This window comes from Phoxinus phoxinus (genome assembly GCF_949152265.1).
Source record: "Phoxinus phoxinus genome assembly, chromosome: 10".
Lineage (NCBI taxonomy): Eukaryota > Metazoa > Chordata > Actinopteri > Cypriniformes > Leuciscidae > Phoxinus > Phoxinus phoxinus.
In genome coordinates this window covers 20,111,485-20,123,712 of record NC_136885.1, presented here as the reverse complement: position 1 = coordinate 20,123,712, position 12,228 = coordinate 20,111,485, and the positions used below count along the sequence as shown (strand labels likewise).

Sequence of the window (12,228 nt, the reverse complement as noted above, 5' to 3'; positions counted from 1 at the left end):
CACTTACAATAAGGTTAATTATGTAACATTAGTTGACTAGTGCACATGAGAATGAACTACAGCATTTATTAATCTTAGTTAGGCTAATGTGCATTTCAATATTTACTAATACATTATTAAAATCAAAGGTTGTTAACATTAATTAATGCACCATGAACTAAAATGAACAAACAATGAACTGCTGTATTTTTATTAACTAACATTAACAGAGATGAATAAATACAGTTACAAATGTATTGCTCATTGTTAGTTCATGTTAGTTAATACATTAACTTTGTTAAATAATGAACCTTGTTACTGATATTTTTCAGTAACGATTGACTTACGTAGTATTACATAGTACCACGGTAGTACTAAAAAATGCTATGGAAGTTAATGGTGTCCCACAACTGTTTGGTTGCAGACAATCTTTGTTATGTTCCACAAGTACAAAAATGATTTGTTATGTTCCAAATAACAAAGACATTCATACAGGTTTGGAAGAACTTGAGGGTGAGTAAATGATGGCAGAATGTTCATTTTTGGGTGAACAATTCCTTTAAGTTGTGTTAATAAAAATGTAGAGAGACTATTAAAAATCCTCCCTTTTTTTCCACTTGAGAAGCAATTTCACTCAGATAAATGTCACAATTGGGGAAAAAAGGCTATTGCAACTTCCGTTTCATGCTAACTTTATAATTTTGTGTTATGGCATTAATCGAACTGCATATATCTGTATTAACAACTAGGCAGTTAAATTGAATTTATTTTCTTGTGAAAAACATGAAATCAGGACTGCGTGGAGCCTATCACAAGCAAAATTAGAACACAGGTCATACACAGCTTGCTTGGTAGAAGAGGAGCTATTTTTGCACTACTCCAGTTTGTTTCCATTGGGAATGAGTCTATTTTTTACATTGTCACATGTCCTCCCATCAGATTTGCATTCAGTAACCTATTTCAGGGCAAAATTCTGTATTATTTGTGCAAGTTAAGTCCAGAGGTGAGAGCGAAGCATTTGTGCAACCAGTGTGCATGTGTGCTGCTACTGTAAATGCAACAGCAGTTTCACTCGAATGTGAGCAGTGATTACAGATTTTGTTGTGTGACAAGTACGGCAGGTTTTTCAATGTACTTAAAGCCACACCCAGTACAGCACTCAGAGCATGACAGTTCAAAATAACACGATTCTCATTCGTGGCTTCGTTTGATGCTCTTTGTACACTCCTGTGTATGTCAGTGCAAAGAGAAAACTGCAGAGAACAATGTTAGTGAGTTAGACAAAATGCCAATCAACGTCTTTGCAAAGGGTTTGCAGATGTCTTTTCCAAGAAGAACAGGGGTGTCGGACTGGGGGTAGAAAGGGGACTGAGTACCCAGAAAATGCTAGAATTAATAGCTGTGGATGTGAGGAGGGGCCCATAGAGAATGCCTTTCTACAGGGCCCAGAATTTTGTATACGCCCTTGGGCTCATCTTCCTGCTACTTGCCATTGTCAAACACTTAAAATATTATGCTCATGATATAACATCTTGATGACATGAATACAAAGGCATTTGACACCACAGAACAAAACATTTAAGTATTTAAGTAAACTGTAACTAAGGATCATTCTTAGATTTAAACATAAAATGTGTAATTTCAAAGATGAATTTTACCTGTAAGTTTGACCACACCATAACAAACCAAGAGGAATAAGGGGCAACCTAGATCTCTAGATATTGATATTGGAATACAAAGGCACCTGGCTGACACCACAGAACAACACATTTAAGTTTGCTGCTTTGCATGTAATAGTATTCACAACTGGCAAGATCGTATCTTCTCTTTTGCTGCGGTAAAGAGTCAGTCAGCGATTTGAGGGTTTCCAGGCTAAGGTAAAACAACCAAATTATTTCTCCAAACCAGTTTATGACCATTTTTTTATTCAATTAAAACATACCAAACAATAAAGAATCATGTTATTATTGTCTCTGCAACAGACATCTCAGTTACTGTCCAATGTAAATGCTTTGTGTAGTTGACATAAAAGTGTGATTTGCTACACTTCATCTAAAATGTTTTTATAACCTCATATTAATTGTAAAAAAAAGAAAGACGTTTTTTTAGAATTATTATGCATGCCGTTAGATCAGACTTCTTATTAACTAAATGACTACATTAAATATTTGCACTTTTTTTTAAACTTGTTATACTGCAGGACTAGTGAACTGTACGAGGATTAAAAAATGGTGACCAGTTATAGAACCTAAACTATACACTTTTACTTAAATTACACATACATTTTAACCTATTGAATTTGAAAAATAATAGGCATTTATTTGTTTTTCTGTATGAAAATAAGCGTTGCTATGGCACCATCAGGCAAAGAGGCTTCTGATATCAATAAAATAATGTGGTGTATTGGTTCAAAGAAATTCATCATTCTATATTCATTTACTAGGATTTCTAAACCAGCCAAACTTACTGGCCAATGTCTATTTCATTAACAAGAATGATGTTTTGCAACATTTTCATGCTTGAATTCAAAGACTCTAATAGACACCAAAAAATTACTATTTGCCTACACCATAGGCTACTTATTTAGAACAGAATGAAACTGACTAATTTATTAATTATTCATTAATCATTTTAAAAGGTTATATATTTGTAGGCTATTTTAAGCGAATTGGGCAGGTCTAATGGTGCCGACTACTGACCGATACATGCTACTACAATTGGAATCATAAAGTGCACGTTATTGCTTCGCCAATGTCTTTTTATTAAGAACATCATTCACTGGCTCTGACTGGATCTTTGTGTCAATAAACACGAATGAACTGAATATTTTGATTAATATATCACGTGACTATATTGGCTTATTATTATGCAAGCCTCCCTGCATGGGCTCATATATCAGCTGTCCAACAAATAAAGGGAGCTACATGTTAATGAAGAAAACGCAACTGGGTCAACTATGGTCATTAAGTAAAGTAGATTTTTAGACTAAAGTAAGTCAATTTTAAAATAAAGAGCACTAGAGAGCGTGAGCCTTAAATAAACGTGTGTTACCAGCGTGTTGCCAGCAGAGGCGGACAGGCTATAGCTTCATTACTTGATACCCCTTGCTAAATTTTACTCAAGTACAAGTAAAAGTACTACAGTCAGATGTCTACTTAAGTAAAAGTAGCCTACTGAAGTACTTGTTTTTAAAAGTACTTAAGTATCAAGAGTACATTTTCTAAATATTGCATTACTACTGCCACAATGCTTACATTTATGTACAGAAACGTCCTACATGGAGTTATGAAAAATGTTAATGTAAATACCTTCGATAATGTAAAAGGAATTGAAAGTAAAATCAAGTAATTTTCATCTTTTTACCACTTTGTTTTATTTAAGATTTCGCACTTGCCCACAAGGCAATAGCAAAATGGCAACGCTCTGGCATACCTCTGCTAGAGTTTTAATGGATTTTTTACACCCACATGTGAACTAACAATTGTGTGTACATGTGATTTTCTCTGTTAATATAGCTTCTGACACACCTCTGAACCACACTGAAAGGTTTTATTTTTTCCTTTTATTTTTATTTTTAGAAGAAGTAACGGGTACTCCGTACTCACAGTACTCACGGTTATGGATAGAAATGCAGTGGAGTAAAGAGTACAATATTTGCCTCTCAAATGTACTTGAGTAAAGTCATGAGTATACTCCCCAAAAATGATACTCGAGTAAAGTACAGATCCCTCAAAATTGTACTTAAGTACTGTACTCAAGTAAATGTAGGCTACTCCGTTACTGTCCGGCTCTGGTTGCCAGATATATTCACCAGCAAAATAAGCGAAAAGTAGCTAAAAATGTAATTGATCAGTAGCTATAGAAGACAAACAAATAAATTACATAAAACATAGATGAAGCAAGGACAAAACTGCTACTTATAAATAATATATTTTCAATAATTGTTTCATATATTTAATTTACTGTGTGATTGATTAATGTGTTAATTAATGTCATATTTTTTGGTTGATTAGGCCTATTAGTTCATAAAAAATATTTTACATATATTGCACCTGTCAAAAGATTGAAAACGTTACTTTTTTATGTTTTTGAAAGAAGCCTCTCACCAATGCAAGGCTACACTTTTAAAAAAAAAAAAAAAAAAAATACAGTAATAACATAATATTGCAAAATATTATTACAAATTAAACATTTCTATTTTAATCTATTTTAAAATGTAATTTAATCATGCATGGCAAAGCTTTGATTTGGTTTATTAGAAAAAAAAGAAAAAAAAGAAAAAGAAAATAGCATAGTGAAATACCCATTTGTCAATTGATAACACAATAAAGTTAAAAACTTGTTTCCATTCAGGTCCTAGGTTTAAAATGACATAATGTAATATCCACAAGACTTTACCTATAATAATGTTTCTCACTTACCCTTATATTAAAATATGAGCTCTTTTATTGATTATTGTGTGTTCCATTATTAGTTTTACTCTGCTGTTTATATAACCAATCGAGATGTCTAAAATGGGATACATTATGTAAAACAAATAGAACGAAAACCTTCCGTATCAATTTATTTTAAGATTTTTGTAAGTTATTCAACTATACATGAGACAAATCAGACATCCAATAAAAAGACATCGCACTAAACATGATGCAAGTACTTTTCAATTTTGTTTATTCAGAAAAGTAACATATATGGCAAGACATTTTTATCCTAGCATTAACCTAATTTTTTTATAACCATACTTGCACCTAAAATCATTATCAAGGACACATCTGAGATCATTGACAATATAGTTATGTTTGATATTACACAATCTCCTAGGTATGTTAGAGACCTTGTTCAATTTACTTTTAGACCCAAAATATATAGATATTTATATTTAGCATCATTTCTCCAGCATCATTACTCCAGTCTTCAGTGTCACATTATCATTCAGAAATCATTATAATATGCAGATTTGATGCTCATAAACATTTCTTATTATCATTATCAATGTTTCTTAAAAACATTTGGCTGCTTAACATTTTTTTTGTGGAAATGCTGATACCGTTTTCAGGATTCTGATAGGCCTAAATAAAGTTCAATGAAGATAATTTAGTTGCACTTATTAAATATATTACATATTACAGCATTTATTAAATAGAAATCTTTTTTTAACATTATAAATATCTTCACTGTCACTTTTGATCAATTTAAAGCGTCCTTGATCATGATAGGCTATTAATTTATCTCTGTATTTTTATTTTTACCACACATGTTTGAATGGTAGGCTATCATTGTTTCCACAAAAATGTTAAGCAGGAAACACTGTTTTCAACATTGATAATAATATAAGAAATGTTTCTTGAGCACCAAATCACAAATCAAGTGACACTGAAGACTGGAGTCATGATGCTGAAACGTTTTTCAAAATTATTTTTCAAATGTATTAAAAGGATTTTAAATTGTAATGATCTTCAATATTACAGTTTTTACTGTATTTTCGATAAAATAATGTATGTAGTAGCCTTGGTGAGCATATGAGACTGCTACCAAAAACATTACAATTTGTATTGTTTCCAAACTTTTGACCAGAATCCTACTGTATGCCTATATATTACATACATTTAATAGGCTGTTAAACCAATAAATAAAATAAAATAAAAAAATCTCCCTTTTCACGCACACCTAAAAAAGGGCACAGCCTCAATAGCTGTAGAGGTGGCTGCAAAAGCCAAAACCACGGATCAAAGAAGAAACAAACAACTGGGATGACATTATTGTAGTGTGTGGTTCGAACAGTAGGTGGAGATATTTGGCAGCTGTGTTTGGCAAGGGTTAAAATTGTTTGTGCACCAGGGCGAGGAAGGGCGCGTGAGTTTCAGACATGGGCAAGTTAGCAGTTCTCTCGCTCGCTGTTATTGCTCTTGCAGTTTTGATCGGAGAAAGGCTCAGTTCATTAAGGTTGGTTGATGTGTACGATCATATTTACATAGGCTAACGATTGCCGTTGCTTTAAAGCAAACTGTTTAACTATTGCACACGTTTTCTTTGACTACAGTTGTTCTGATCTTTGTTGCTACTTATTGACATAGGCCTAATTATTGCACATGACAGTAAGCATTGTAATATCTTTTACACGTGTCGTTTTATCTTCTCCACAGGCATCTAACACTTTCCTACAGAGAACTAACCCAGAACTACCTTCCTAACTGTCACCTAATTGATGGCATAGGTGAGCAAACACCTTTGAGTGGATCGCCTTCTTTTCTGGTCACATGTCTTTAGCTGGATTCAATTAACCAGTCTGGACCTAATGCCATGTTGCTTACGTATATAAATTATAAACCTTGAGGTTCATGAAAAATAATTGGTCTTATTTGGTATAATGTAATTTTGAACATTTTGAAGAAGCAAAAGTTTCTGACACTGCGAATGCGGATGTTGTTGTAATCTTTGGTGTTATTTTTATGTTTTATCAGATTTTGGGGCTGAAGATATTACCATACTTGAAGATGGATTGGCTTTTCTGAGCACTGTATGTCATACTCATAACCTCTAAATTATTACTGAGTATTTTGATTAGTTATTCAGATGTACATTTTTAGCAACAGTCGTTTTACGCTAAAATCACATGTCTATCTACTCAGCTGCTAAACTGAGTTTATTTGACAATTTAAATGCAACTAAATTTTGAAATATGTTCAAATGAATTGCACATAGGGCTTGAAGTATCCAGGCTTACCATCCTATTCAGAAGATCCTGGAAAGATCTATACCCTGAATCTGTTGGATTCTGAACTGAAACTTGAAGCACTGAGCATCAAGGGTCAGTTTGAAAAAGACTATTTTAATCCACATGGAATCAGCGTGTACACCGATGACAAAGGTTTGGCATTTTTTGATTAAATAAATATATACATAAACAAGAAAAGTTGCATTCCATGTTGAATTTTCTCTATACTTACATTGAAACTGTTTAGTTTATAATACCTACACACAGGTGAGGTAGTAGAAATGTTAAATCTGAGTTATATTAAAAAATGTCTTGGCTCTCCCAAGCTTTATAATAGGAGTGAATAAAAACAGATTTTGAATAAAAACCTAAAAAAGCGCTTCCATCCATCATAAAAAACTAATCCATATGGCACCAGGGGGTAAATATAAGCCTGTTTGGGCATCAAAATCGAAGGCACCATTCACTCCCATTATAAAGCTTGGAAGAGCCAGGTTTAAAAAAAAATATAACTCTGATTGTGTTTGGCTGAAAGAAGTAAGTCATATACACCTAGGATGGCTTGAGGGTGAGACAATTATGGTACAAGTTTTATTTTTGGGTGAACTAACCCTTTAAAACTACTGTAAATGAGTTTGATAGAAGTCTAACATTGCATGAATTCTTCTTCTCTCACTACAGATGGTGCCATTTATGTGTTTGTTGTTAATCATCCTCAAGGCAAAAGCCAAGTGGAGATTTTCAGATTTGTTGAGAAGGAAAATGCTCTTCAACACATCAAGACCATCAAGCATGAACTTCTGCACAAGTATGTGCTTTTACAAAACACATTATTTCTATAACCCCAAACCTAATCAAAGTATAAATTCCAGTTTATGAATGTGCATTTGTTAGTGTGAATGACATAGTAGCTGTGGGAGCTGAAAGTTTTTATGCCACCAATGATCATTACTTCACTAATGAGATTCTCAAGTTTGTGGAGCCGTTACTCTCTTTGCCCTGGTGTGACGTCGTCTACTACAGCCCTGAGACCGTGCAGGTTGTGGCAGGGGGTTTCCTTTCTGCCAACGGCATTAATATCTCACCCAACAAAAGGCAAGTTGCAGAAAAAAGCCATAATTTGCATCCATTAAAGCACAGCATAATGTAATATTATTAAAGCACAGATTGTGGAATTATACCCTCTTTATTAATACAAATAACATGTCATTTCAGGCATTTGTATGTGTCAAATATTCTGAAGCACACAATTGTTGTCCTGGAAATAAAGAAAATCACTGTATTATCTCACGTGAAGGTAAACGCCAAACTACATGAAATTTTCACACCTTCTTTTATCCCAAATAGAATAGTTAAAAAAAAAAATTGATTTATGCATAGAATTCTGACTTTATTTGTTGTGTTTTAACTTCTAATTTAAAAAGCCAACCATTCTTGACTTCTATTGTTAATTTTACTGCATGATCGTTTTTTTTTTTTTTTACCCAGGAAGTTGATGTGGACTCACTCTGTGACAACATTGAGGTGGACCGTGAATCTGGAGATTTGTGGCTGGGCTGCCACCCAAATGGTCTCAAATGTGTATTTCATGATCCGAATGATCCACCTGGTTCTGAGGTGTGTAAATGCTTGAGCCATGGGTCGAGCTCTCATGTTCATCTTGAATGATCTTCCCATCCCTTTCCCCTTTCTCTTCGTACTATTTCCTGTCTTAAAAAATATATATGTTCTCCTGTAGGTTATCAGGATTGAGAACATCCTCTCTGAAAAGCCCCAGGTGACTCAGGTGTATGCAGATGACGGTAGTGTGATCATTGCTTCTTCAGTGGCAACCCCATACAGAGGAAAGCTGCTCATTGGAACTGTTTATCAAAAAGCTCTGATCTGTGACCTTAAATAGTGAATATATTCACTTGCAGCAAACAATGAATAAAGATTGGATTTGGATAGTGCATGTGTATATTTTTAAATAGTTTTAAACTACGTTTTTCTTATTATATAATCATACTCCATTTGTGTGGAGTGGAACTTAGATGATAGTTTTGACTCTCTCTAACAAGAAATATTTTAGTATGCTCTAAAAATAAAGGTAAAATTAACTAAACCTTTACATTCCATAAAAGGTTCTTTAGAGTATTAGAATGTTCTTTACATTAATTATCTAAAGTTATTTTAAGAACTGTTCATGGAAAGATTATTTGGGGAACCAAATGTGGTTCTTTGACATTGCTTAAAAAAAATCCTTTTGGAACCTTTATTTTTAAGAGAGTTTATGATGTCAATGAAAACGAATCAATTATGATTATCTGAGTGAACAGCGAACAGTGTTTGGTGTGGCACTTAAAAAGTCTAAATTGTCCATCCAAACTTTGCCGGTATGAATGAAACTACAGTGGTAATGATTTAAACAACTCAACATTTATTGTAATGCAAACTGTATATTGAGAAACAGGAAGGCAGTGTGGATGTCACATGTTTTGGAAGAGAAAAGTTGTCCAACTTAGTAAATCAAAGGCCTTTTTACCTGAAATGCTAAAATAATCTGTTTTCCAAACACCTGCTGCTATAATAATTCTAGCTTAATGCGTGTGTGTGTATACAGTATATCTTAAATGTAGAAGCCAAATGGGGACCAGTATATATATTGACATTGGAAATAACCTTTTAACTTTAATGTTCAGTGTCATTTAGTTGACTTGATTACTCTGGAATCATTCTTCAGTCCAGTGACTTGCACAATAATGTAACTGTCCTGTAAGTGATTTGTATGTGGTTATGAATCAATTCTCAGTGTTACACTAGACATATACTTACACAAAAAGTTGTGAATGATAACCCCAATTTGAGTTCATTAAAACTGAAGACTGAGAAATGTTTTTACTGAGTTAAAAAGAATCACAAAAATGTGATCACAAAAAGCATCACATCATAGTCACAATCTAGGAAAATGTATGATCTGAACATGATTCCGTCCATATAAGAGGAAAGAGGAAAAAGATAGCATAAAAGGTGAGTACTCCTCACAGCTGATTTTCAGCTTGAGTAAGGACTTTATTCCAGTCTCAAGTGTGCTGCTGGGTAAAGTCGTAAACAAAGTCGTAAGTGCTGGGCTCTTTGGGGACGGGAGGAGCGACGTCAGGAATCTGAATGTTTTCAAGGTCCAAGAGGCGAAGTTTCAGCTCCATAGTAACCAGAGTGTCCATATCAGATTTTGTGAGCTCACTTGTCATCTCTTTTCCCAAAAGAGCATTCAAGCCATCAGTCCAAATACAGAACTAGTGAATAAAAATTATAAATAAGAGTATATTGTTACGGATGCAGCATTAATTCAAGCAGCTCATTAGTGAAGACAACTTAAGCCTACTTTTAATGGCTTTGATGTCCACATCATGAGGTGATATTGTTATCTTACAAAGAACAAAGGTTCTTTATCTTTCCATGAGACAAGTATACATCTTATGACTGTCCTGGCTTTATAAATGCTGATACTCACCTCATGCTTGTCTGGAGCAATGAAGTTCAGGTATTCATCAGAGTTATGGAGAATGGAAAAAGCAAGCTCCAGCAGCTCCTGAAAAGCAGAGGAAGAGTCATAATCTCCAACCCTGCACCTGACCTAACTTCCTGTTCCACAATTCCCACTTTCACTTTACTACAGGTGCCTTTGCAAAACGGCTTCTGTCGCCATTACACCTTCCTCCCAAAGTAACCCAGCTGGAGTGCAGAATTTCCAACAAGGTCAATTTTAAAACTGTGAAGAGATTCAGTTAATAAAATTAGGTTTGAGAGATGAATATCCCTTAGATCAGAGGTCTTCAATCCTGCTCATGGAGGGCCACTGTCCTCCAGAGTTTAGTTCCAACCCTAATCAAACACACCTGAATCAGCTCTATTATAGATAGATATTCCTCTCTCAAACCTCATACGCACTCTCACACACAGTTGGTATATGTTGTTGAACAATGCTATTCATTGAACGTCTATCTCTCATATCCTCGTTTTCATTCCTGACTAAATAAAATATGGCGCTACCCAGGAGGAGTCGAGTTAATATCTAGTCTTGGTTAAAGCCATTAATTGACCCTTTTCACATTTCCGGGGTTCTCAGAATGAAGCATAGACAGTAGGAATGAAGTCGTCATAGTTGGGTAAACTTCTATAGTGGTGAATAAGAGACTACAATAAGTAGCTTATGTTTTGTGTTAAAAAAAGCCACAAAAGTCTTTTCACAACTTTCAAAAAGAGGGAAAAAATATATAGAGAGATTGATAATGGCAGTCAGAAGGCAGAAAGGTGTAAATTGTACCTTTACTCCCACACCCGCTGCATTAGAAACACAGCAGCGTTAACTAGTTTTTTGTAATTTGATTATTTTATATTTAATATTTTTTAATATTAATATATATTATTGTATATTTAATATAATATTTGTAATAAAATATAATAAACAAGTATAGTGTTATAAATGTACATACATTAAAAAAAAGAAAATATAAAAAACTTTGCAGGATGATGACCGTTAATATCACAGTGTGTGAAAGGGGTCATCTAACCACTAGATGGCGTCATTTGGACATAATTGACATTACTAGATTAATTGCTAATTGTATTCAGCAGTCGACGTCACGTGCCTGTTTGTGTTCCACTGTTGTCTTTCCTTGGGGTTGTTTTTAACGTTACTGGTTATTATTTTGAGTTAAGGACTTCATGTATTTTGCCTCTGCAAGATTCCGCATGTAACTAAAATCAGCCTGTCTTGTCTGCTTTGAGTTTGGATCCACAACACCTAATACTGCCTGGTGAGTTTACCAACTTGTCAAGTTTCTTAATTACAATAATTAATACTTCTCTTACCTTATTCTTAAGTGCTCCTTTCTCCCTCATGTGTGGGCAGTCTTTACCTGTCACCACAGCTTTGATATCTGCTACTGTCACTGAATGTCGAGAAGATGGAATGTTATGGAGAGTTGACCAATTCAAAATTTTGTAGAAATTATATTCAACCATATTCATTAAAAACATTTAGCTCTAGTCTGCTTCAAGCTTGTGGATCAATATGGTATTAACAATCAATGTGATAAATATAAGCCATTATATTTCAAAAGACCGCAGTTTTCATTTACAGCTTTGTCATTTATAATCAAAGTGTTTCTCACCTTTCTCCTGGAGAGAGTCGTGTGATATTTGTCCTTGTGAGAACTCCTCTATGTCTCCATAGTGTAAGACTTTGTGGTTTGGTGATAGACGGCAATACCAGAACTTGTCTAGGGGAGATAACGGGAGATAGGCTAATATAAAAATATGCATGTTATACCGTGCAAATCATTGTTTGGCTGTTTTCTTCTCTCTTGCACTTTGTATTGCCCTTATAATGATCCATTCAAATCAGATTTTTATAGTTTTTCCACTAGTAGGACAACACCGTAAATGAAAATAAGATTTCAATTAAAGCAGCAGAAAATCACTTTTGATTAAAAGCCTCATTAAGCTTGTGATTAACTGCTATTTCATGCTGAATATTTAATATCAATAGATTT

General features: G+C 34.0%; 3 protein-coding genes across 7 annotated transcripts in view; 2 read left to right on the top strand and 1 right to left on the bottom strand.

Annotated features, from left to right (window-relative positions):
* The first annotated feature begins 5,639 nt into the window (after positions 1-5,639).
* On the top strand, positions 5,640-8,643 carry LOC307005433 (serum paraoxonase/arylesterase 2-like). The gene is made up of 9 exons (XM_079625594.1): positions 5,640-5,919; positions 6,120-6,190; positions 6,438-6,493; positions 6,679-6,844; positions 7,373-7,499; positions 7,586-7,786; positions 7,907-7,988; positions 8,180-8,308; positions 8,430-8,643. Exons 1-9 carry the CDS (start codon positions 5,843-5,845, stop codon positions 8,589-8,591), a joined length of 1,071 nt encoding a protein of 356 aa, XP_079481720.1. The 5' UTR covers positions 5,640-5,842; the 3' UTR covers positions 8,592-8,643.
* Positions 8,057-12,228, bottom strand: part of LOC307005434 (engulfment and cell motility protein 1) — a 9,232-nt gene continuing 5,060 nt past the window's right edge. For 2 of the 3 annotated variants that reach the window (XM_079625595.1, XM_079625596.1), the window contains 4 exons: positions 11,848-11,955; positions 11,546-11,625; positions 10,185-10,262; positions 9,089-9,966 (listed from right to left, as the gene is read on the bottom strand). In XM_079625595.1, the coding sequence (XP_079481721.1) occupies positions 9,754-9,966; positions 10,185-10,262; positions 11,546-11,625; positions 11,848-11,955 (479 nt within the window). In that variant the 3' untranslated portion in view covers positions 9,089-9,753. Of the gene's footprint in view, positions 9,967-10,184; positions 10,263-11,545; positions 11,626-11,847; positions 11,956-12,228 lie in introns of all 3 variants that reach the window. The other variant, XM_079625597.1, reaches the window with a different exon arrangement.
* The window catches only part of fxyd6l (FXYD domain containing ion transport regulator 6 like), a 22,998-nt gene continuing 22,001 nt past the window's right edge, over positions 11,232-12,228 (top strand). The window contains exon 1 of one of the 3 annotated variants that reach the window (XM_079625611.1): positions 11,232-11,490. The gene's annotated coding sequence lies outside the window, so the exon portion shown is untranslated. The remainder of the gene's footprint in view (positions 11,491-12,228) is intronic. The other 2 variants (XM_079625613.1, XM_079625608.1) reach the window with 2 other exon arrangements.